At 32.2% G+C, this 27,856-nt stretch overlaps 1 protein-coding gene across 1 annotated transcript in view; it reads left to right on the top strand.

The window, feature by feature from the left end:
* The window catches only part of Nup54 (nuclear pore complex protein Nup54), a 69,319-nt gene that overhangs the window by 33,198 nt on the left and 8,265 nt on the right, over positions 1-27,856 (top strand). The window contains exons 7-11 of the mRNA XM_075370191.1: positions 3,660-3,802; positions 5,817-5,972; positions 7,330-7,586; positions 16,442-16,561; positions 22,976-23,086. Of these exons, the coding sequence (XP_075226306.1) occupies positions 3,660-3,802; positions 5,817-5,972; positions 7,330-7,586; positions 16,442-16,561; positions 22,976-23,086 (787 nt within the window). The remainder of the gene's footprint in view (positions 1-3,659; positions 3,803-5,816; positions 5,973-7,329; positions 7,587-16,441; positions 16,562-22,975; positions 23,087-27,856) is intronic.

Below are 27,856 nucleotides of genomic sequence, written 5' to 3' on the forward strand. Positions count from 1 at the left end.
ACATGAATCCTTTTAAACATAATGAATTCAAGCATTATCAGGTGTATAATATAGCCACTGGTAAAGCCACTTTAGATACCGTGGTTGATTTCCTTTTGAACATTGAAAATAAAGAAAATAATTTGAAGGAATCATTTATTGAGTGTGTTATTAACGAATTAATTATTTATGTATTAACGAATCATTTTGAAGAACCAATTAAGCTAATCAAAATACTTAATTTTGCATCAACAAGCGCCAAAATAATTTTTGCAAATAATAAAGTATAGGAAGTTTGGCTGCAAAGAGATCTTTTCAGGCATTTACTTACTATCTCAATGGCAGACAATCCAGATATCACAAAAATTGTAGCTCATCCCATTACACCTGTATCCATATCAATTTGTCATTTTGACGGAGCCATTTACACTACCCAAAATCAAAATTCATTGAGTGCTTACGAATAGAAAACAGTACCTTCGGGAAGCAATATAAAAATAATTGATGGATTTTATCTTTTACATTACATCAGAGATGAGCCTCAGTCATTCATTCAGTAATGTAGCTAAATTAGTTTTACAAAAGATGCAAATACGCGAGCAACAGAAATTCATTTAATTTTTTATCAATATTTCAACCTTCTAATAAAGATTATGAAAGATCAATTAGAGGAAATAACAAGGCTGATAGAAATTTCTTAATATCAGGTCCAGAACAAATGAGACCAGTTGATTACATGAAAGAGCTTCGCAATAATAAATTTAAACAGGCTTTGGTTTGATTCTTTTTAACTTACTGGTCTAATAACGGTCACTTATTAAACATGAAAAAAATATTCAATATTCATAAGTTTTTTGAATGTCATGTTTTTTGGTTGATGCAAATGGAAATGCTAAAGTATCAATTGGTTTTGCTTTTAGTTGCCCCATCATGAAGAAGCTGACACAAAAATAGTCACCATATGTGTAAAATTGAGTGAGACAGTAATATAGTATTAAAATACTCTGGTACAAATATGTTAATCGTTATGTTAAGCGATATACATAATTTGAAAAGTAATTCAAAAATTTGAATGGAGTATGGAGTTTCAGGGAAAACAAAATTCATTAATATTTGCAAAATATATAGAAATTTTAGCAAATCAATATGCAAAGCTTTAGCTAGCTTTCATGCTTTAACAGGTTGCGATTACAATCCAACCTTTTATAAAAAGGTAAAAAAGAGACCTTTTCAAATTATGTTAAAATCAGAGGAATATCAGAAAGCATTTCTACTCTCAGACATAACAAGATATGAGCAAGAGGAGGTATTCAAAACTTTATAAAATCCATGATATTGATGAATCATTCATAAAAAAAAAATTGTTTAATTTGATGCTTTGAGCTTCCTGCCTTGTCACTGTTGTATCAACACCTTTTAAGAGCACGTAACAAATATTTGGTTTGAATGCACATAAACAAATTCCAACTGATCTTGATCACAAAGAATGGATGATGGGTGCTCAACAATGAAAATCTTTTATAAATTTAAGTCATTTGAAGGTTCTCAGCTGTCAGATTCTGTTCGGGAAATTTTACTTCAGAGCGAATCTGATAATGATATGAATGATTCTGAGTAAAAGCGATGAAGGTTAGAGATTGTAACACTCAAAGTGATTATAATGATAACTGTAAGCGACGAGGATGTATAGTAATTAAAAAAAAATTTATCTATAAATTTACAATATCATCTTATAAATAAAATTGTATACTATATATGACATTAAAGAAAAATTGTTTCAATATTTCCTGCTTTGTCAAAAATTTGTTTGTCGATTTATTTTTATAAGTTCATGATGGATTATTGCTACCTAATAGCTCATTATATATTAATTTCATATATAAATAGTAAACCCTACATAAAATTTTCTTGCACGGTGAGTATTCTCTCGTAAAATGAGTATGTAAATAGGGCTCTAAACTATTGTTTAAGATAAAAATTATTCTTAAAATTAAATTGTTACATTAATGAAGATATAAAGCTTAAAAAATACATTTACGTAAGTTATGGGAGCAAATAGAAAAAAAATTATTACAAGATAAAAATGCAATGCATTTTTACACATGCATTGTTAAATGTTAAGGAACAAGTGGTTCAATCAGTTGATATATCAGCGATGAAAGTTTTTTGCAGAAATTTTGACCATCTTTACCCTTGTCCACCCACCCCTTCACCACAACCTTCCTGTCAGCCTTTTCGAACTAAGGTTTAGTACATTGTTAACTTTCATTGTACAATTTTTCATTCTACATAGATGGGTAGGGTTTCCCCGGAAAATGGCACTTTTACCTGTCTTACCAGGTCCTTGTACCAATAAAAGTTTCATCCACAACAAAGATCATACCACTTTTGGCCTCTAGCTCTTGGACTATAAAGTATTGTTTTGAGTTACATGAAAACACTTCTGTTACCTATTTGGATTTGTGAAAATTCTTTATTTTTTTTTAGAATGAAAATTTTTTTTTTGTGAAAATGTAAGTAGTACATGGGTGTAAAAAAAAAGAAAAGTTTTCTTCATCTTAACTAAATATGTACATAAATATGGGCTCAAATAATTTTCTTTAGTACCTTTGAATTATGAATTATTTTTGTAGATTTTTAAACTATCTTCACATTAACTTCAACTTTATTGTATATGTTTTTATTTTAAAAAACAATAAAATTTCTAATTTACTAAATATTTTTCAACGTTTTCCTATGTGTGGGCGGCAAACAATGATCTGATACCTTGTACCTTGAAAAGGGAGTCCCAATTTCAGACAAGAATATATACATGTACATAAGCGTAATTAATATTTAGTAAGGATGATAAGCTTAGCGTTTTCTTAAGATACTTCAAAGCAAAACAGTACGATTTTATTAAAATCGTACTTTGATTTTGTTAAGAAAAGAAACCAGTTTTATCATCCTAAGAGAATTGGTCAACTAAAAAACAAACTGCTATTTCACTCTATTAACGTGAAATACTATTGTTCATCATTAATGGGAATTTTATATGTGCAATTACCAACTATTTGAGAAGCATAAATCCAAATTTAAATATAAATTAGTAGGCTGCTCAGAAACATTTATGTGATGCTGCCCAGTCTCTCTGCATTTGATGAATATCTCATAATGTACTTAATTATTTAATTTATATTGAATTTTTTGAAGGTTTTCGGAAAGATTAAAAGACCTTATTAAATAACTGACTTCTAACTCTGGACTCCTGATGCTTTGCTTCATCTTGCATCAGGACATTTATCGTATGTACTATTTACATTATCATTTTATCTAGAAGCGCCGTTTGTCACAGGAATTTTTTAAAATAAACATCATGTTTAATGATCTTTATCAAATTCATAAAAAATTTTTTTTTTATAAATCAATTCCGGGGATGTATGTAATATCTGTAGAACTCTTAAATTTCTTAACGCAGTATTTCTCTTTAAGTATGAATCTATTATTGTTTTATTAATTAAATGCAAAAGACTTAATTAAATGGTAGCGCATGTTTAGCTCCACGATACAGATAATAACTAACTATTTCATGGAGCAACTGCATTTGTAGAAGATTAATTTGTTATGTAAAAATTATTTTCTTTTCAGTGAAACTGTAGAAGTCTAACAGATAGACTCATTTTATTTATGTGATTTTACAGAAGTCAAGAATCGCAGTTAATTTCTAGTTTAGGTTCAATACTTGGAAACAAACCAAATCTTGTCATAACTGTTGATGCGGTTAAACCATTGTCAGAGAATAGATCTTTGGTTTTATTTTACGTTCAAGAAAAAGGACAAAATGGTAAGGAAAGCAAGTAATATCTTATTTTATATATATATATATATATATATATATATATTTTATATTAATTATATTTTTTTGATCAACCTAAGTACAGAATTATAAATAAAGTAGGATGACACTTATTTATTCCATTATGCATACAAAAGAGCTTTCATGAATTTTTCGCATCTTCAGTTGCATTAGATAATTTTTACAAATTATTCAGATCAAATTACATATTAAAATTAAAAATTCCTTTTATATTATAAATTTAAAAATTTTTAAATTAATTTTTTCTTTTTTTTAAATTAAAATTTAAAAGTTAAAAAATATTTATTTATTTTTTATTTAATTTTAGTAATTGTCATATTTTTCTATACATGGAATTTTTAACTTTTAAATTATTAATTTTAATTAAAAAAAGAAAAAAATTAAATATAATATAAAATAATTTTAATGTGTAATTTGATGTGATAATTTGTAAAAGTAATTTAATGCAACTGATGATGCGAGAAATTTTCAAAAGTGCTTTCGCATGCATAATAGAATAAGATAAATGCCATCCTACTTTTTTTATTATTCTGTACTTAGGTTAATCAAATAAATATAATTTGTATATTAGTACAGAGGAATATGATTCTTAAAAAAAAATTGACTTTAGTCAAGAATTGACTAAAATATATATATATATATCTGGTTTTTTTAGTAATTGTTTTAAATTTTAAGTGTTATAGAAGTTGAGTAAATAATTAATGTAGTATGGTATGGTTTTCCCCCACCACACTACTTCTGTATCATTTTTTAATAGTAATTCTGAAAAGTGAAAAATTGGTAAAATCTCTATGTTTCTGTTCTGTTTTCTGAACATAAGTTGTTTGAAAAGTTTTCATGTTTCTTCTTCACCTCTCCTCATTATTTGGCAAAGTCTATTTTGCACATTCACATGACGCTCACATTTTTTTGAATTTTGCTGTAAGCAGAGTGTTCTCAGCTTAAAAATGATTTGTGTTATTTCTTGGATTATACTGGGTTCAAATTTTCCAGATGTTGCTTTCCTAGAAATCATCTCAAGAACTGCAGTTTTCATGACTGCTTTTCTTATGTTTTTAAAGAAACTGTTTTAAACTTATTTGCCATCCATTTAGATGCAACCAAAACAACCAAAAATTTGAGTACAAAGTTATCTTATCCTAATTCTCGTAGCCTACTCTTCGTAATGCTATTTTGAAAAAAAAATGACATTTTGAAAAGTCAGAAAACTCTTAAAAACACAGCAACTCTTCACTTTTTGTAGATTAAAATGTCAAAAAATTTGGTTTTTATTTTTTACCTTAAAAATTATGTAGTATTAAAAAATATCACAGAAAAAATCCATTGAAGGATGCATGCCATTCAGGCTAAATATCCATATTTGGCCAAAAAGAAAGTCCTTGTTCACTATGCTTATGTGCCTACACATACACACACACACACACACACACACATACATCTCTGGTTGTAGCTGCAAAACTTCATGATCTACATTTCAAAGTGCTTTCACATCCATTTTTATTTGCTAGAATTGGCTCCCAGTGATTATTTCCTCTTCACAAATGTGAAGAAATAGTTTGCTGGATGAAGATTCATTTTAAATGATGAGTCAAAGCTTGAGACTGCTTATTTTACAGAGATGAACACAATTGCATAATGGTATTAAAGGAAAGTAAGAATATTAAAAACTTGAAAGAAAGTTGTTGTTCTATTGAATTGCAAGGTGACTGCATTCAAAAATAAAAAAATAAAGAAATTATGAAAAATGTTCTTTTCTTTATCAGATTGAGAAATTTCTGAAAGACTCTTGTGTATTGATGGAAAAGTAAGGAGAATCTACGTCTTGAAAATTTAAAAATACTTACTTATGATAAAAAAAATCCCAGTTGCTTCTTAAGCAGATTACCTCAGTAGAGTACATATAACAGTAAAAGATTTTCTAGTTGGAAAAGTTTTTATACATTATTGATGTCTTTGTTTCTTTTTTTTACATTATTAATAGGTGTTGTTAGAAGGGTTCCACATGCTGACTTGGTCAATTATTTTCTCCAGCCGATGCAAAAACAACAGTTGACAACTATGTCTGTTGATAGTGTTTATCCTTATTTAGCTCCTGATGCTGAACAACTGAAAGAATATTTTGATACACCACCTGCAGGTTAGTATTTTATTTTATTTTTAAATAATTAATATTTGTTTTAAGTTCAATCTTTGCAATATTCATTTTTGAATATTTGAATATAGAGTTGTTAGTGTGTAATTATTTTAAATAAATAAATTGAGAGTGGATTTCACCAACAGTCTCTCGTTATGTGCAGGAGAATTGCAGAGATACGTTTCCTTCTCTTAATGATACTGATTGTATGTTGCATTTAGTGGGATTTGAAATTGGTGCTATCATTTACACCTATAAATGCAAGCAGATATTACTGTAACTCAAACTTTTAATTAATTGTATACATGGTACTATGTTAGACATGGCAGAGCTACCAGTTAAAAGAAATAATTTTATTTTTATTAACCTTGAATCTTTTAGTTCCAAAACTCCTTCTACAGCCATTTAGTAAATTACAAGAGTGAAAGCGAGGAAATTTTTTCTACTTTCTTTTATTATATGGTAATATAAATATCTACTGTTCTAAAGTCTTGTACCTTAGCGTTGGAATAATAATACTTAATGTAATGGTGTCATAAAAGCAGTCTTATTTTTTCTACTTTAAACAGGTAGAAAGGATTTTAACTGTGCTATTTAATGTTTTATTTTTTTAAATAAAAAAAAGAAAAGTATGTAAAATTTATTTTTGAAAAAGATCAAGTACTGGCTTTCTAGAAAAATATTTTAATGAAGAAACATATCAGAGAAATTACTTACAAGAATACAGAAGCAAACCCTGATGACTCAAAACAAAAAAAAATTTTTTTGTTAAAAATAGAAATCTTATTTAATAAAAAAAGGAATCTTTATTTTTTTCTTTTTATTTATAACTTTATTTAAATCATTTCACTTCTAATTTAAAATGTAACACATTATCTCATAACGAAAAGGAAAACATTAACTTGTGTTCTTCCAGTTGTTCTTGTGACATTAATTTATGTAAGTCACCTGGAATATGAGACATTCAAAATTTGCACCTCTAATACAGTTAGTCTGCAGTGAACAGAGAGATGTTGTCATTTATGTGGACAAATATCAGCAAAATTTTATGGGCTCTGTGAAGAAAGCAACAGAAGACTGCTTTATTAGTAAGCATGACATAGGATTTTTGTTAGTCTTGAAAATGGCTGTGCCGTTGAATGTACTGAGGCCATTTCATTTTTTTGCTGTGTATTCAATTTCTTCATACCACAGCATAAGTAGTTATAATAATTGACCGATGATTTGAAATTATCTTAATTCATTTTCTTCTGGTTGGTTAGTTTTTAACCAAAATAAATTTCTGTACAGCTACGGCAAAATTATTTGATCTTTAAATTATTTCTTGATAATATTAAATAAGTTCCTTTTTTTGTCGCAGGTATTGATGCACGATTATGGAAACAAGCTCAACATGATAACCCTGATCCAGATAAACTTTTACCAGTTCCTATAATAGGTTTCAATGATGTGCGTTGGCGAGCTCGGTGTCAAGAACAAGAAACTAAAGTTCATCAAGCAGTTTTAGATAGAATTGCTGAAGATATTGCCGATCTGCAACGTAGACATTCCAATACTGTCGCTAAAATTGCTGAGTATAAACAAAGATTTGTACAACTTGAACATAGAGTTCTTAAGGTTTGTTTTCTGTTGGCAGATTTAAATAGTATTGAATATTTTATTTAAAACAATGTACCGTATTTAAATGTTAAAGTAGTACAAATTTGACTAATTTAAAAAATATGGAAATGTATGATAATTTTAAAATTATTGAAAATTTCTTAAATAAATGTTTCATTCAAATGAAAACATAACTTTCATCAAAATCAGTACTTTTTAGTAATACTTAATCCTCCTATAAAAAATGAATGTTTAATTGCTTTAAAAAATTAAATTTACTGTATATCAGCCTTTCCTGTGGAGGTCCAGGATTAAAATCTCGGTCAGGCATGGCATTTTTCATACGCTACCAAATTTCTGTTTTCATGTTCCCACATATAGGCTTCTTGCAAGCTTTAGTGATAAATTAATTCATTAGGGAAAAACGATTATTGCAAACCAAAATAAATATTAGGTTGTCTAAAAGGTATTGAGCATTTGGAGTTATTGTTATTGAAAAGTAATATTACGAAACCATATATGGCACCATTTTTTTTATAACCTGCCATTTTTCCAGCAAAACCATAATCCCATCGCTTTAGAACTTCTGCGGTTTTGTTCAATAAATTGTAATACATAGTTTTCACAAGCCTCTATTGAAACTAACTTAACATCATTCAGGGAGTCCTGCATAGACCAAAACAAATGATAGTCTGACAATGCCGTCCAAGCTATATGGTGGATGCATTAAAATCTCCCAGTCAAGTTTTCTCAATTTCTAACAGATACATACAGTCTGGTGCTCAACTTTGTATACAACGTCCTTTCTGTTGATCAGTTCAGGCCTTTTCTTTTGAACTGCTAGGTGCTAATTGTCAGTAGTACAGGTTTGATTCTATTGTTCTGCCTGGCGGCAGCAGAAGCAGCATGTGATGCACAGTACAATCTTTTTTTGTTCATTGTAGTCATAGGTTATCCCATTTTCATCACTCTGTGATCAACCGCTTCATAAATGGCTCGATTTCATTATGTTTCAGTAGAGATTTGCAGATAGAAATTCGATAGAGTAAATTTTTCTGAGTCAGATTATGTGACACACAAATGTTGAGTGTTTTCTTTTTGTAGCCAGCTTTTCTCCAAATGGTTTAATACTGTTTGGTGATAGGTGACCTATTATAAGAATATTTTTAAAGAGAACATTTATAAATATTTTTATATTTATGCATTAAAAATAGTACAGCAACAAAAAAAAAGTAATACTTTATTAACTCCATTTGGAAAAAGGAAGAAACATAAGCCTGTGAAATATATTACGTATAACAGTATTAATAAAAATACAAATAAAATATTTATTATTATTAATGAAAATTACTGTATACTTTTTAGACTTGAAATAGTTTAGCAAAATATTTTAATCGTACTAAAATTATATCTCAGGATAGATTTTATTAAATTTATCCTCCAGTTACAGAGTTAATTATAATAATTGTAAAGAAATATAAATCTGTAAACCTAATATCCCTTAAACAGAGGAACATTTGAGGGCATGTATAAATAAAAGAAAGAATCTTTCAAATAATGTTGCTGACCATGGTATTACAAATAAATGTACAAAAAAATGTAGAAATACATAATAATAAATGTGAATATTTAAGAAAATATTACATTATAAATATAAATGTAAAGTGACGAGTTGTTTAAATCGCCACATTTTGACTTAGCTGAAACGGAATTAATCATGACAACTATTAGTTTTAACTTATTGCTAAGATATGTGTTGTCTTAGATAGTGTTTAAATTACTGATCATTAATCAGTACATTTTAAAAGTACTTCCCCAACAGGAGTCTTATTCTTTAAGACTTTGGAGATTGGTGCCCCAATGGGCCTAGCCTCTGCAGCTTGTCTTCACACTACACACAGAGCTGCAGAACACTTTACACTATACATGTACACTACACCAAGAACACTATTCAAATTATAACATATACCCTTATACAACTTCACAACATATGTTGCTCTAGCTCCAGTACGCTGTGCGCTCTGCTGGAGTGGTCAATTCAGTCACTAGTACTTGTGGAAATTACTTGGAAATTTCAAACAAAAATCTTTCTGTGGTTGTTGGTCCACCCAAAAAAATCAACAAATCCGGGAGTTCAACCTTTTCAGCCAAAGATATCACGAATGACAATGAAATTAGAAACAGAACACAAAATCTAAAATATCTAATGTGCATTTCCTTGTTGTTAGGAGATCTTTTAATAAAGTGTCTCAATTTCTAATAAATAAGTATGTAGTAGCACCTTGTGGCTTACCAAAATCCATAAAAAACTTAGGACTGGTGCCCTTTTGGTTGAGGTTAATAACAATGAACAAAGTTTGAAGCTCATAGTGCTTGGATATATAGGAAAGGACGAAGTGATAGTGGAGCCTCACAGTACACTTAATTCCAGCAAGAGAATGATCTGTTACTGTGACTTGGCTGATATTTATTTACCAGAAATATTTAAAGAGCTATCACCACCACAGTCTGTTTCATCTGTGCAGAGGATCATGAGAAAGGAAAAAAGTGTGGTTGTGCATTCATGGGGATTCAGAGTATTTTGGTGCACTAATTGTTCGAGCACCTATCTCATCGTGGCAAAAGGAGTGGCAACGACTCCTGGTCATTACGAGTGATCTGCCGGCTTTTACAGCTGGAAAACGTTTTGTGTAGAGCATACCTGTTTGTCTGCTATTCTGTGCAGGAAGTCATTAGATAGTGTCTTTTTTCATCAGGTTTCTGATGCGCATAACGTTGTGGTAAGACTTGTCATTCGCGGTCAGAACCTTACAGTTGTTAGTTCATATTTCCAATAAAGGGACCCCACTGAGGAACATCTAGTGAGATAGGATAGGATCCTTTGTATTGTGGGTAATGGTCCAATCCTTACTGGTGCTGCTGTTAATTCGATGTCGCTTCTCTGGCACAGTGAGATCATTGATCATGGCGGTGACTTAATTGATAGTTTCATCACGCAGCATAATTTTGAGGTCTTTAATATTGCAGACCAGTTGGCCACTTATGTCGGTATGATTGACAGACGAAGGGCCTTTTCAGATACAAATATTGACATCACCATTGGTAGGGGATCCTTGACTGGTCTGTAGTCGATGACTGTTCTTTTCTTGATACTTTTTGAAATAGCAGATGAGCTGCGTGATAGCCATGAGGCGCTTCCTGCATAGGAAGTTGGACTGGCTGAAATTCTCCTCTTTGTTGGAGACCAAACTGGAGATTTTTTCTTGAGACCTTGACAGCCTGCCATTAGAATGTCCTTGCAGAAAATTTCACTTCTGCAGTGGTGACAGTGGCTGAAGTCACCATTCCTAGAGGCACTGGCCGGGAACGTATATCTGGTTGGTGGTCTTGGAATCTGACAGCAATGAAGCAGTCTGTGAATCAACTCAGAAGGGCTGTGCAACTAGAGGGTGATCCCGATCAGCATGCGGCCCTAACTGCAGATTACCACAGAAGGAGGGCTAGGTACTTTCATAGCATTAGGTCCTCCAAGTGTAATTCCTGGTATTACTTCATTCAGGAGCAACAGATTAGAAACCCTTGGGGCGTTGTGTATAGAGCCCTTGGACATAAGTGCAGGAAAGATTTCCTCTTGTCAGCTTTGTCGACCCGTGTGGGTGTGGTAATTGGTAAGGACTGTGTCCTTAATATTTTACTGAATGATTGCTCCCTGATGAACTATGGTGGGTGAGGTTTCATACCACCAGCGTGTCAGGCAGGAAGTTGCGATTTTCGAGACCGACTTACAATCTTGTGAGATTACTGAGGTGGAGGTGCGTCAGGTGATCTGCACTATGGCACGTCACAAGGACCCCCCCCCCCCCCGATATGATTGTATCACAGTAGAGCTCCTTGTCCAAGCCCTTCCAGTACTTCTTGGTCCTCTTACTAGAATTTATAATAGGTTGCGCTTTGCCGGCCACTTTCTGGTGTGTTTGAAGCGTGGAGACCTGGTATTGTTGTTCAAAGGTGGCAACAAAGATCCTGTTGTTAGTTCTTATCATCCACAAAAGCTCTTGCCTATGGTTGCTAAGGTTTTTGAGAAGGCCCTATATTTGCGTATTAATGTTACATTGGTCACTGATCAATTGCTAATGGACAACCAGTATAGTTTTTGAACGGCCAAGAGTACTGAGGATGCCATACTACAGGTATAACTAGAGATATAGCTTCTCTAGTTCATGCAAATACGTATTGGGGATTTTTCTGGACATATCTGGGGCATTTAATAATTTATGGTGGCCTTCTGCCCTGCTGCTACTAATTGAAGGGGATTCGTGTAATGTGTTAAGAGTTCCGAGCTGGTTGTGCTTGTGAGACACTCTGACTGTGGAATCTCTAACATAAGGTGATTTTCAGCCCAGAGAAAGCCACAATGATGTTGCTTAAGGCCCGATTGGCTGCTTCCCAATGAAGCCAGGTTCGGATGGCTGCTCTCCCCATTTGGTATGTTACGGCTCAAAATACCTGGGTGTTATTCTTGATGAAAATTTTGGTTCAAGGAACAACTACAATACGTGCTAAAAAAGGCTTCTGATGCTTTTTATGAAATCCGTAGAGTCAATTCATCCCGATTGAGGGTTGAATTACCGTACCATGCATATCCTTTACAAAGGTGTTAGTGAAGGTATTATGCCAAATGCTGCAGCTGTCTGGGCTCATCGCATGACTTTCAGGTATTGCGCGAACATTTTGTTGCAGGCCCAGCGACATCTCTTGCTGGCTGTTATAGGCAGTTATAGAACAGTCTCACGGGAGGCAGTACCTTTCAACTTGTTCGTTTTCTGAGGCACTCACAGTTACAAACAGTGCTGTCAAATCTGGACTAGGCGCGGGGTTCGTGCTTCTGCGGTTTCATTCAGTTAGTTTGAGGGAATCATTAGGTTGGATGTGAAGATGTCCATTTGAGGCGTATGTGAAGGCAAAATTTGATTTGTATTTTACTGATGCAAATGTTTGCAGAGGCATTTACATCAGTGTCATCCTGACTGAGGCCTGGCTAATGACTGAGATGTAATCAGTTAGAGGGTCTAAAAACGACCTCCAGTAAACCCCTCAGGGCTTGGAATGGAGGGGGTGTTGTGGCAACCGGTAACATCACAAGGTGGGTACCAAACCCAAGATACTGCTTTTGGTGCCAGAGTTTTGGTCACAATAAAGATAATTGCACGAAGGAACAAGTTGTTGTAACTGTATGGGTCATGATGTATTGGTCCAATGTCACTTTGTTTACATATCAGATTCTCAGTAGCACTTATTACTTGATTCCTTTAACATCCGGAAAGCCAAGGTGACCTACTGTTCCTTGGTGGGATGAAGAGTGCAGTTGTGCACTAAGAGATCGGTGGAGGCTTTATGAAATTTCAGTCAAAGACCAACAACTGAATTGCTCTGCGCCTTTCGCAACATGAGAGCTGTTTTCTGTCGAGTGTTTAGTTATGCTAAACGGAATTCTTGGCTGAGTTATGTTGAATCCATTTTCCAAACAACACCATCATCAGTTGTATGGAGAAAGGTTCGAACTATGTGTGGATCTATACAGTCACATCTGCTGATAGGACTGCAAAGCGGTGAAAGCCTTGTTACCCCCACCAGTTGATGTAGCAACCACATTTGGAAGGTCATTTAGGACAGTTTCACTTAGATCATCATGTCCTGAGTTTGTGAAATATAAATCACAGATAGAAAATATCTCGTTGGTGTTAGGAGAGTTGCAAAAGGAATTAGACATTCCATTTTCTTATAATGAGCTACAATATGCCGTGAATAATTCTCGTGACACTTATCCTAGAAATGATAATATCATGCTCAGTATGTTATCATATTTTCCAGATAGTGCACTACAACATCGTTTGTTTATCTATAACAAAAATTTCTCTGAAGAGGTGTTTCCAGCATCTTGGTCAGAGGCAATGATTATCCCTATACTGAAACCTGGTAAGGATAAACCATTCCCCACAAAGTTATCTTCCTATCTGCTTGACCAATATGACCAGTCCTATCTCTCTGTGTAAGGTGATAGAACGAATGGTAACCTGTAGTCTAGTGTGTACATTGGGAGAAATTCTCTGATTGTCCCAGAAAAATGCAGTTTCTACCAGGGCAGATCATCTATTTGTCATGTAGTTACCTTGGAAGCTGTTATTTAAAACTCCTTGCTACTTTGCCAATGCCTAGTTGCTTTATTTTTCGATTTGCAAAAGGCATATGACACCACATGGAGGAGAGGTATCCTAAATATTCTTAATGAATGGGGTGTACAAAGTAATTTCCTCACATTTATCAAGGGTTTCCTCAGTAGTTGGTCCTTCCAAGCTTGAGTTGGAACAATGTTATCTGAATGTTTCACACAAGAAAACAGAGTTCCTCAGGGAAGTGTCCTATGTGTTACTTTGTTTGCCATAGCTATAAACGGTATGAAAAAACTGCGTGCAAAAACCAGTTATGTTTTCTGTTTTTGTTTGATAATTTTTCAATTTACATGTAGCATATGGAATGTTAACTACATCTAACATTAGGTGAGAGGCTCCTACTAAATACAATAACCTGGTTAGAATCGTGGTGTAAATCTACTGGATTCATGTTTTCCCTGGAAAAAACCAAGTTCATTTGCTTTTCCAGGTTGAGGGAACATGTTGACCCTCAACTGTATTTACATGTGAACCAATTGAAGCATGCGTGTGGGTTAGATTTCTAGGTATATCGTTTGATCAATGACTAACATGGGTAACACACTTGAAGGAGCTGAAGATAGAATGTCTAAAAATGTTAGTTATGCTGAGAGTTCTGTCTAATTACCATTGGGGAGCTAATCATGTATGCATGATGTGCTTCTACTGAGCTCTGGTTCATTCCTGCTTAGACTATGACCGCATAGCTTATTCATTGGCATGGCAATTTGTTTTATTTTATAAAACAAATTTTATAATATTATAAATAGCATGAATCCTGATGTTACAATATATACGGATAGCTGTAGAAGCATTAATTCCTTTATTGCTTTGTTGTTGGCAACAGAACATACATGTTTGGCCTTCCCGACATCACCAGTATTTTCGTGCAGAACTGTATGCCATTAGTAAGGCCTTAAGTATAATTAGCCCAAAATATCGACATGTTCTTTGCTCAGATTCCATGAGTGCCCTACAGACAATTAAATTTGTGTACTGTAGACATCCTGTTTTCTGTGAAATTCATTGTCATTTTGAAAATGACTAGACGTATTACAACAGTGAGCTTCTACTGGATCCTCGGCTAAAAAGGAATTTCAGGCAATGAGCGCACAGGTAGTGCAGCAAAGAAGGCTTGTTTCTAACCTCATTTCACTGATTGTGTCGTTTTTAATGATGTTGTCTGTTTCCTGAAGAAGGTGGTTCATGATGATTGGCTGGGTGAATGGGATGCTACCATGAACAACAGACTTCGCCCAGTTAAGAACCCTGTTTTACTCTGGAGCTCTTCATGCAGAGTTAACCTTTGAGAGGAGGTTATCTACTGTTTGTGAATAGGACACACTAGGCTCACTCATGTATACTCATATATCTGATAACTCAAACAGATGCACCAATTTGTGCTCACTGCGACTGCTGACTGACAATGCACCACATCCTTATGGATTGTATTTGTTAAGTGGCATTAAGTTTAAGCTGGGGGTTAACATTTTAACTGTTATAGGTGATGATGAAATGAAGTTATCTTATGTTTTACGATTCCTTAGGACCGTCCATTTATATTCAGATATTTGAATTACTTTGTTTCAGTTGTTTATGCCATTTGCCATAAAGGAGATGGTAATGTTATTATCTAAATCAGATATATAGTGTGATATATCTTTGTGTTTTTATTTTGATCTTAGCATACGCTACAAGTTTTTTTTCATTTTAAGATTTATTTTAATTGTTGATTTAAAGATGTATTTGTTTTTAATTAATTTTTAACATATAGTTTTTTAAAACACATACATCGTGTTCGGACAGTGATAATGCCAAAGCGTTTTTCGCCCAGAAAAACAAAAAAAAAAAAAAAAAAAATTAAAAGTACTTATTAAATAATTGGTGTGTTTATATTAAACTTGCTATTAATTTGGTTTATTTTTGGTGGTTTTTTTATGGTAATAATGAAAAGATAATTATGTATCAAATAGATTGTGTTAGAATTTTATAGATTTTACTGATCTTTATTTAATATTGTATTCACATTTTAAAAGAAAAGTTGATAACATTATTATGTTACAATACTCTTCAATAGACATTTGTAATGGTCTGGTTTATTGTGGTCACAAGTAGACTACTTTTTATAGGAAAGCAATGGCATTACAGTAAATGCAGTAAGTAATGGCAGGGGAATTAGACTTTAGGAAGAATTTTATGAAATGTTATGTTTAGAGTGCACTGTTGTGTAGTTTGAAGCATGGATAATGAGAAAAAAGGAAAAACTAAATGTGGACATAAAAGGGTTTTGAGAAGATTAAATGAACAGAAAAAGGGAAATAAAGCAATGATTAGAGTGAACAAGAACAGAAGCTTAATTGGAACAATTCAGATTAGAAGCTGATTGGCTGGTACATCAGAAAAAAGGAAGGATCTATTAAAACAGTTCTAGAAGATCAGTAAAAAATTCAAAGAAGAGAGGCTTGAAAAGATAAAAAATTGTTGATAATGTAAAAAAAACATTTAGGAATGTATTGGAAAAGGAAAACTTTTGCAAGCTTAAAGTATTTATATCTATTTAATTTATGAACAATTTCATTCAATTATTTTATGTATTAATATATATATATATATATATATATATATATATATATATATATACACACTTTATGTCCTTGATTTTAGGTATTAGTAAAACAAGAAATCAGCAGAAACATTGGAGTCGCGCTTAGACCTGAAGAGGAAATTCTTAGAAGCCAATTAGAAGCTCTTCAAACACAGATTAATATGCCCACACATTTTAAGGTATGATTCATTAGCTTTACATGTAAAATCAGAATGACTTTTGTTTGTCTGTGTATGCCACTGTTCACTAAAAACTCAAGAATAGTGGGCTAGTCTGCACAACACATTATTGAACGTAGATAAAACTTTAGACACAAAATTATATAATAAATTGTGGAGTATTAACGCCCAAATTAAGAATATATCATAAAACTCCTTCATTAGTGGTATTGTAATTATCACTGTTGTTTTTGACCCCTGTTTTGAAGTAAAAAACCAGTTTAGTTTGGGGTCATTTGATTCATAATGCATTTTTTCATTTATTACACAATGAGTTATTATTTGTTAATAAATACCAGTGTTATGCACTGAAACTACACACAACATTCTTTAACTTTTTGTGCAGCAGGTATTTTATCCTTCACGTCCTTAATTTTCCAGGAAATTACTTCCTGAGAATGTTAAAGTCGGTGCAAAACTTTCATTTATAAAGGATGCAGTTTACCATCTTATCCAGAACCCAACATACGTGTAATGTGTTATTTTTATCAAATTTGATGTGTTTGTGTTTTAATATCTTATTGTCTGAGTTGATGATTTCATGTATATACAATGTTTATGTATGCAGGTGAATTTTTTTCTGGTTTGCCTTTTTTAATGTTTATTGACATCACTACAGTTGATTTTGTATACAGATCTGTGTATGGGTATATGCTTTGTTAGTTTTACATGTGATCATATGTATTTTGTTTATGGGTTTTAAAACAACATAATATTCTTTCTTAAATATGTTGATAATTTATATTAATATTGATTATATAATTATTTTAGCATTATGTATTTTTTGTTACTAGATAGGTTTTTGGGTTTGTTGAAAGTTTCATGTAACCATGCTGTCTAGGTGTAGTAAGTTGCATTACATCCTTAAAATCTTAATCTTTAGTCGTCATGGGTTTGTGTTTGAAATAATACAATAATTGTTTGTGAAAACCGTGTTTTGTGTTTCTAATTGATTTTCAGTATCTTACTGATCTCAAACTTGATAATTTGCTCAGTTACTCTGTTGTATATAAACAAGTTTAATTGATATATGACCATTTTGTGATACTGTATGCAATTAACTTTTGAAGTGTTGAGAATGTTTTTTTCATACTGTTCCTCAATTACTATCTAGATACGAGGGTAAATTAAATGTAAACAGGATTTTTGTTCCTGAGCATCTACAGTTGGTAGGACTGGGCTTGCTTTTCTAGGATGCTTGGGTGGGTCATTAGGAGTGAGGAGAGCTAGCCATTCCACACTCCCAACCAATTCGTCAATAACACTCACGATGTTGAAGCAACAGGTGCATCCCTCCACTGCGCAATGCATAATTATAAAATTTCTTGCTCATGAAGGAGTTCTAGTGACAGAAATTTTCCAGAGATTGACCGCACAGTTCAGGGACCAAACATAGTCAAGGACTCATGTGTTTACCTGCCATAAAGAGTTCAAGGAAGGATGAGAAACACGATCACCTCTTCAGACCAGCATTACAGACGAAAACATTCACGCAGTTCAAGATATTCTCAAAGACGATCGATGGGCGAGAGTATCTGAAATTGCAGAACAGGTCAGAATAAGTTACGGGAGCTATCGAGCGATAATCACAAATGACCTATAGTTCTGTAAAGTGTATACCAGGTGGGTCCCTTGCCTTTTGACTGCAGATCAGAAGTTGAGACATTTGGAGGTCTTTCAGAGGCTTATAGCAAGGTTTGCGAAAGAAGGTGATGCATTTTTTAGTTGGATCGTCACCTGTAATGAAATGTTGGTCCACCATTACACCCCAGTTAAAACAAGCTAGTATGGAGTGGCGGAAAAGGGGTGGCAGCCCCAGTGAAAGCCAAGACTCGACTGTCAGCTGGCAAGGTTCTTTCAGTCCTTTTTGCAACCGGCAAGGCATTTTGCTCAGTGACGTTTTGGATAAACAACGTAAATCAATGCTGCTTACTACTGCAAGCTGTTGAACAAGGTGAGGGCTCATATCGCCACAAAAGACGAGACCAACCAATTCGAGAGGCCATTCTCCACGACAACACCAGGCCCCATACTGCAGCTCTATGGGTTCAAAACGAGAAGAAATGCGCTGGACTAAACTTGATCATCCTTCCTACAGTCTCCACCTATTACCCTGCGATTTTCATTTGTTTGGGCCGCTTAAAAAAGCTCTCGGAGGGCAACAATTTCAAGATAATGAGGGTGTGGAGGGATTGGGATTGGCTCCTGATGCAACGAGCTTCATTTTGCAATCCTGCAATAAAAAACCTTCCTTCTTGCTGGGAAAAATATATTTCTAATATGTAGAAAAATAAGTTATATTTGCCTTTTATTTTTCAATAATTTTTTTTTTTTTTTTTTTAAATATCCCGTTTATATTTGATTTACCCACATACTATAAATTCCACCATGTAAATTGAAATTTTGAATCTAATGTACAAGTTATCCATGAAAAAATCTTCAAACGTTTGATTGATTACAAAGGATTTATTACACTGCATACATTTATGATCTTCCACAATAAGATAGATGATACTTTTTGAATTTTTTCTTGGTATGAAATTCACAAGCATTCAACATGTGTCCTATTGCTCGTACAAACTCTTACTGAATATGATACAGCATTAGTGTTAGTAAATGCAATGATGAATCCCATCTTCAAATTTCCTGTATCAGCAACATAAGAATTATAGACATGATACTTAAAAATAAACCATGTATAAAGAAATGTCAAAGCGTTAAGCCCAGTTACTTTGATGGCCAGGCTGTTACTGATCCACCGATTAGAAAATTTGTTGTTCAGAAAATTCATTAACAAATATAGTCTGATGCGGTGAGTGCCACCTTACTGTATGATGGTAGGTTATAAATATTGTAGCTGAAAATAGGCAAATTTTTCCAACATATAGGATAAATGTTGCCGGTTCAGTTTTTTCGTGAAAAAAAAATGGGATGATCACTTTGACACCCATCACAAATTTAGACTGTCTACATACTAAACATTGAAATGCTTGTTTTCCTCACTTTGGATTCTGATGTTTTGTTTATTTACCTTTCTTTTTAAATGAAAAATAGCATATAACAGAAAAATAAACAAAACATCAGAATCTGTAGCTTGGAAAACTAACATCAATGCTGAGTGCATTAGAGACAGTCTGAAAGTTAATATGTGGTGTTGTGTGACAAAGTGATCGATCCAGTTTTCTTTCTTGAACAAAGTGTGATCGGCAATATTTCTTTTGATATGTTGGAAAATTTTGTTGATTGTATATATTGTACAATGTACACAATCTACATCAGTCATCAGGAAAAGCAATTTTATTAAGCTAATTGTGATGATATTATTATTGATCAAGCAAAGTAACAGCAAAATTCTTATAAGAAGTCGCATCTTGTGTGATTGCCTGTAGTAATTGAGGTTTGTAAAGACATGTTTTTAAATGTTTTTTTAACGCATTGTGAACAGTTGAATGAGGAATGTTTAATTTTGTGCTACTGGTCATATTAAATTGTGCAGACTGTAAATTAATGCTTGTTGCTGTGGTTCAACATTTTCATCATCTATAACCTTTCTTGTGATCAACGCTTCTCATAGTTCAAAATTTATCATAGTGCACAAGTGCTGGCCTAGACAGTGGTGATTTGTTATATCACATTTTAAACTTATATTGAATGCTGTATCCAATTTCATTTCTATGATCCACTCAGCACGCTTTGCTTTTTCTGGACTGTTTATGGTTCCTGAGAAAATTGCCACTTACTACAGAAGAAAATAACAATGATGCTATTTTAGCTGCAAAATACTGCTATCTGTCACTTCCACATGACCAAGAACACAATCTTGTAACCCATAATAAAACTTACTTGTAATACAAGCATTTCTTTAGTTGTAAGATATTTTATGGACACTGTAATTTAAAACATAGAAGTTGACATGTGGCAGAGCTTAAATTAAAACATTATAATTTTTTTTATATTTATAAAAAATAGAAATGTGTGGCTTTTAGTCTATATTTTTGGTACTACCGATAATGATTATATACATATATAATGCGCTGCTTATAATGTGTCTGCATTTTAATAATGTTATACATCTCAAAATTGTTAAGTATTTTAGTTATTTTTCTTAAATATGAAGAACTATTACATTAAAATTAGTAGGTAAGCCTTCTATAACCTTTCTTTTGTTCACCACTTCTCGTGAAAATGCACACTAATGAAATTTTTCATTGGTGGAGAATGATGAAATAGGGATTATACTCTTTGTAAAATAATTTAATTATATGTTGTCAATAACTTATTTACATATACGAGGTTTGTTAATAAAGTAATGAGACTGGTTCAGAAAAACCTTTTATTTATATTCCAATTATACATGGACTCTATCACCTTCGAAATACGAAGGTTGTTTTTTTTTTCAAGGTCCGATCGGTCATGAAATTAAAACCACAGTGAAAATAAAAAATTTTTTATTTCTTACAAGTACTTACATAGTTACGCTATTTCTCTACATAGTCGCCACTCCGATTTAGACATTTGTTGTAGCGTGGTACGCTTGTCATAGAACGGAGCCACCTATGTTTTCAACCATGTTTCTACGCTGGTCTGCAGCTCGATGTCTGTACCAAAATGTCCTCCTAGCCAGCGTTTCATGTGAGCAAAGAGGTGAAAAGGTATCATCAATGTCTATGAAGGACAATTCAGAATAAGCGGAGAGGAATGTTGTCATTAGGCATTGTCTTTCTCCATGACAATGCTCAGCCGCACACTGCAGCTGTAACAAAGAATCTCCTGCAGTGTTTTTGTTGGAAAGTGTTTGATCACCCACCTTACAGCCTGGACTTGTCTCCATCCGATTTTCACCTCTGCTCACATGAAATGCTGGCTAGGAGTACAACATTTTGGCACAGACATCGAGATGCAGACCAACGTAGAAACATAGCTGAAAACACAGGTGGCTCTGTTCTATGACAAGAGTATTGGAAAGTTGGTACCATGCTATGACAAATGTCTAAATCGGAGTGGCGACTATGTAAAGAAATATCGTAACTATGTAAGTACTTATTACAAATAAAAAAATTTTATTTTTCACTGTGGTTTTAATTTCACGACCGATCGGACCTTGAAAAAAAAAATAACCCTCGTGGTTCCCTTGGGAAGTCATGCAATGCTTTAAACAGTTTTCCCACACTTCATAGCAGTGTTGGAACTCAGAAACTGGAGTATCCTTCAGATGGTCAGTTACATTTTTTTTATGTTTTCTACTGTTCCAAAATTGTGTTCTTTGAGGTGTTTTTTTAAAGTCGGGAACAGGAAAAGGTCGCAGCGACTCAAGTTAGGTGAATAAGATGGTTGAGGAACTACAGGAATGTTTTTCTTTGCCAAAAACTCATTAATTGGGAGTGCAGTGTGACAAGGTGTATTGTCATGATGCAGCATCCAGTTGTCTTTGATGGCTGGTCTCATGCAGTAAACATATTGATTTACAGTCTGCCCTGTAGGCGAAAACTCCATATGGACAATGCCATTACAATTGAAGAAACAAATTAGCATGATTTTGATTTTTGATTTGCACATTTTTGCTTTTTTTTGGAACGTGGTGAGTTTGAAGTATGCCACTCCTTGCTGTGGTGTTTTGTTTCTGGGTTGTACTCAAAAATCCAAGATCATCACCAGTAATAACATTTTTTAAAAAATCAGGATCAGTTTCAATTCACCCTAGAAGATCACAGCACCCTGCACTTCCATCCTGTTGTTTTCTGTTTAACAGTGAGGTTTTTTGGTACCACTTTTGCACAAACTTTTTTCTTGTCCAATTCGTTTGTCAAAATTTGATGGACTGTGGGATAGTTCAAATTCAGTTGTTCTGCGGTCGGTACTGGTCGTACCGTATCAAGTCTCTGAACATTGTCGTCAGGTTTTAATGTTAATGGTCTTCCAGAGCGTGGATCATCTGCAACTGATTCCCGGCCATCTGAAAATGCTTTAAGCCACCTAAAAACGTGGGCTCATCACAGAGTGTCATCTGCATACACCCTTTAAAATTTTGCAAAAGTTTTAGTAGCATTCTCGAGTTTAACACAAAACTTGATTGCATAACGTTGCTCATAATTAGTATCACTCATTTTTATAACGCAAAACAAAAACTTGTTTCACAAAAAGTTTGTTTACATCTCACATGGCCACAATAGACCAAAAATATAATAGCTAATATAAATCAGCTGCTCATATAACCACATGTTTACTAGTAACTTTACAGTGTTGCCACTTTGGCTGTCAAAATACTACTCTCATTACTTTATTTATAGACCTTGTGTATTCTGACAGATATTACATATAACAATTCTAACCTTTAAATAATATTTAATTAATTCTCTTTCAATTGATTTTTTACAGGGCCGTTTAAGTGAGCTTCTCTCTCAGATGAGAATGCAACGTCAAGAAGCTGCACAAAGAGAAGTTGAACGTTACTCTATGGATCCTGCGATGCAAGATGATATTAAACAGGTATGTGTGATTCACTAAATACCGATGACTAAAGTTAATCGTTAGTAGAAATATTTTTTATCGTTAGTAGATATTTCAGATTTATGAAAAATTTCAATTTTTTGATCCCATTTTAGTCGTTAAATGAGTTTATAGGATCAGCCTTGTGTTTAATATTTTGTAAATACTTAACAGTTTTTTTTAAAATCAATTGTCGTAGGTAGTTTTAGATATAATCAATATTTGCAGCTAAAAGAAGTTCCCAGATAATTTTGGTGATTGAAAACTATCACTGGAAAATTCTCAGTATGATTACACTCTGTAATAGTACATTTCTGTACAGTTTTTTTTTACTAATTTTTTTTTTTTTGATTGCTGTAAAATCGTATTGCATCAATAATGAAGTTCCTGTGATCATTGTTACTAACTGAAAAATAATAGTCACTAAGGTTTAGTATTCTTCACAATAAATGTGTTAAATTTTCATGTAAATCATTTTTTAGGAGTATAATTTTTAAACTTACTTTAATCGTTTGTTGCAATGGTAATCATGTCGAGAGTCAAGTGTTTCCTGTGCCTGAATAAACAAAATACTCTTCTTATCGAGAATGCTATTAAATGCTCTTTGTGCAGTGTTTACTTTCATAAATCCTATTTAAGTTACCGTGCTGAAATAAAACTGCAAATAATATTCAGTTAAGAAGTCAACTAATCAAAGAACAGAAGATTCTGCTATCTACATATAACTCATTTTCCGTAAGCAAAATTGAAGCCAGAACTGATCCAAATCTTTTACCACTTCAGGAATGCATAAACGTTTTAGTTAATCATAAATTTAACTTTTCAGATGAAAGAATGAACAATATGTAACGGATTTAGACGATATACTCTTGACAGGTCGAGCAAAGTTGAAGATAGAGTAACAAATATCAAACAGACTTATAAATTTAGCACTAATACTGTACGTATTGAGATTATGATTAAGGAAAAGAATGCAATCATATTTAATCTGAACATGCCTCTAACACTGATCTGTTTATGATAAAAGACGGTCTTAAAAATCGCCCATTAGATCTTTCTTTTGATTTGAATGAGTTAAAAGCCTGTCGCCTGGGTAAAAACTTTACTCAAGGTAAGACTCCACCCTTAAAGATATTTTCAAATCATTAAATCGTGTTACATGGATATTTCATGATAAAAAAATATTGCAAAAGGCAGATATGTTATAAAAGGAGATCTTACAAAAAAAAAATAACAAGCTTATTTTAACGAGGTGCATTCTGAACTTAAAACGAAGACAGATAATGGTGAAGAAACCCACCAGGTCGGTCTAATGGTGAACTCATCATCACAAATCAGCTGATTTTGAAGTCGAGAGTTCTAAGGTTCAAATCCTAGTAAAGGTTTAAGTAAACTTTTATACAGATTTGAATACTAGATCGCGGGTACCGGTGTTCTTTGTCGGTTTGGTTTCAGTTAACCACATTCCTCAGGAATGGTCGATGTGTGACTGTACAAGATTTCATTTCATTTACATTCATACATATCATCCTCTGAAGTAATACTTAACTGTGGTTCCAGAGGCTAAACAAAAAAAGAAAGAGGTAATGGTGAAGCCTACATCGCCTATGATAATCAAGTTCCATATATTGCCTGCAAAAAGAAGAATTTCTAGTAACTATATGGCAGTGTTGATTCTATTAAGCTCTTTTACCGGCATATTAGAAACGTGAACTATCAATTAGTTTGAACTGAAGCTGAGATTGAAGTCATTTTTAGATTATAATAGCACTAACCGAAAGATTGTTTGAAGAATTAAAATTGTTAATAAGTTTTGATTCATACAGTATTATTAGATGTGACCGATCAATTTTTATAAGTTGGAAGATGAGTACAGTAGATGTATTGCTACTTTTGAAAAATTCTTAAATATAGTAATGTGTATTATACTAATTGACAATTCATTTGAGTATGTTCTAGTCAAAGTCACTTTTAATGATAATAGTAATATTATTGTAGGACTTGCATATATTCCCACCTGGTTCTTCTTCTGACTACTATGATGAGTTCATTAATTATATCTAATTCACCTACCGCCTATATTAACAGTGCAATTAAATTATTTTTATTAGGTGACTTTAATGTGCCAGGTTTTGTGTGAAAAACTTATTAAATGTTTCATATACTAATATCATTCAAATTTAAATGCTCGAAATCTGCTACTCTCCTTACATATTTTTGTATAAATTATAAACTTTCACAGTCAAATAATTTGTTAATTTGGTACGGTAATACTGTTGATCTAGTTTTTTCCTAATCCTACTGACATTAGTGTTAATATTGATTATGATTAAATCTTTTATCGCGATAAATATCATTTATCTCGAGATAACATTACCTAAGATTTTGAATTCTAATCTTATAACTGATGAATACATAATAGATTATAAAAATACAAATTTTAGAACGATTCAATATTTTCTAAATAAGAGTTCGATTCGAAATAATATTGGTTTTGATCAAGTTGATATTAAAATTTTTGCTGAGGAATTGCAAGTATCTATTAATAATATTGTTGATAGTCATATACCAAAAGTAGTTATAAAAAAATATAATTTTCCAAAGTTGTTCTTTAGTGAACTAATTGCAATTATTAGTAAGAAAAAGTTCCATAAGCTTCATAAGTAATTTAGATATGAATTATTTAAGAAAGAATGAAGTATATGTAATACTCTTAGTTATAGAGATTTATTAAATTATACTGTTGAACTTGAGAAATTTTTATCTAATGATTGCAAAGAATTTTTTAAATTTGCTAATAAAAATGACAGATTTATCCATCTTGTATGTATCTCAAAAATGAATATGCTAATAAGGGTGCTAATATTGTAGAACCTTTTGCTAAAAAATTTGGTTGTGTCTGTAATGATAATGATTTTTCATGTCTGAAATTATATTTAACTATAACGATTGCTTTTATAACATTATTTTAACTGAGAATGATGTTGAAGAGGCCATTTGCTAGCTTAATGATAATTCTTCGATGAGCGTATATAATATTCAAACTCTTTTAGTTCTGCCTTTTTCGTGCCGTTTTTAACTAAGCTCTTCAACTGTTCTTTAAATACTGGTATGTTTATATTTTGAAAATTGCTACATAAACGTATTATTTGAAAATGTTGACACTTCAGATATTGATAATTGTCACCCTATTGTCAAATTCAATGTTTTATCAAACTCTTAGATAAGTTAGTTTGTATGAAAATTACATCTTACGTAAAGAAATTTATAGTTCATGAACAACATTGTTGATGCAATTTATAGTGATTTTTGTTGCGCATTTGATGTAATTAATATCAAATTACTTATTAGAAAACTTGCTGCTTGTGGATTTTATGGTAAATTATTGTCTTGGTTATACTCATTTTTTACAAACAGGATTCAGTATGTTAAAACTGATAATTTTATCTCTAATCTTATTTATGTTACATCTAAAGATGTATATTTCTGGGTATTTATAAATACTGGAATAAATTTATAAATACGTTATAAATTTGGGGTTTCCTAGTATTTATAAATGACTTTGATTTGTCCATGTGATATCCACATTTTTTATTATTTGCGAATGACAGAAATTGTTTAAGCCTATTACAAATCTGGTTGAATTCAGTTGCTTCAAATTGACGAACTCAGTGCAAAAATGGTGTGACTTAAATAGTATTTCTAAAAACAAACTTAAACTTAACTTATAAAAATGTTTTCATATTCAATTTGGAAGATTTGAAAATATTGATTATAATTTACTATATGATACTGCAATGTAAAAGGTATTTATATTAAATACTTAGGTGTATATTTTGATAGTAAGTTATCCTTTAGTGAAAACATTGGTTTTATCGTATGTAAGTCACTAAATATGGTAAATTTTATTAGGAGATTCTACAAATTTTAGAAATTTTACAGAACTTTATATTATTCTTTTATATATTCAATAGTAACTTGTGGCTCTGTTGCCTGATGATCTTTTACTGACTTGCAATTAAAATTACTAGAAAAACCACTTAGAATCTTTTGTGGATATGCTGCCTATAAAATTTGTAATCCTGTGCACTTTACTGATATTTAACTGTACTCATATTTTGAATTTCTTAAAAATATCAAGTATTGAATCATCTCTGACAAGGGTAGATGTAACAGATGCCTATAAAATTTTGAGTAGTTATTTTGACTGTCCTTACAGCTTATTGGCTTTAATGTACTAACTAGATTTCTTAGGCATCATTTTTAATATTTTTATTTTTCAATCTATTGTCGTAGGAGATCATCTAATTCTAGGCTATCTTTATTATTTAATGAACCCTCAACCTGGCTGGACATTTATAATATTAGGTTAATTATTATATTAGAGCTATTTTATAAATGATTATAATTTTACTTATGTATCATAATTTTGTTACTTACTTATTCTTTTTTTTTATGAATTTGTTGTATTTATGGGTTTCTTTATGCCTGTTTATTTGAATTAAAAAAATAAATAGATATGAAGAGTAATTCAAAGTAAACAGCGTCAGTCTATAACTATTGCTTTAAAGATACTTTATCTAAACGTGTGGCAACACGTCAAGTTATGATAGATGTCCATTGCATGCAGCATTTGCAAACTGAAAGAGCACTCAGCGATTCATATTTTATAGGTAAAAAAAGATTAAAAGTCTAATCAAATTCATCACTTTTTTCTGGAGTTTATGATAATAAAATTTCACACTGGCCAGTTATGAAAGGATATATATT

Source organism: Lycorma delicatula, chromosome 7, assembly GCF_047948215.1.
Source record: "Lycorma delicatula isolate Av1 chromosome 7, ASM4794821v1, whole genome shotgun sequence".
Lineage (NCBI taxonomy): Eukaryota > Metazoa > Arthropoda > Insecta > Hemiptera > Fulgoridae > Lycorma > Lycorma delicatula.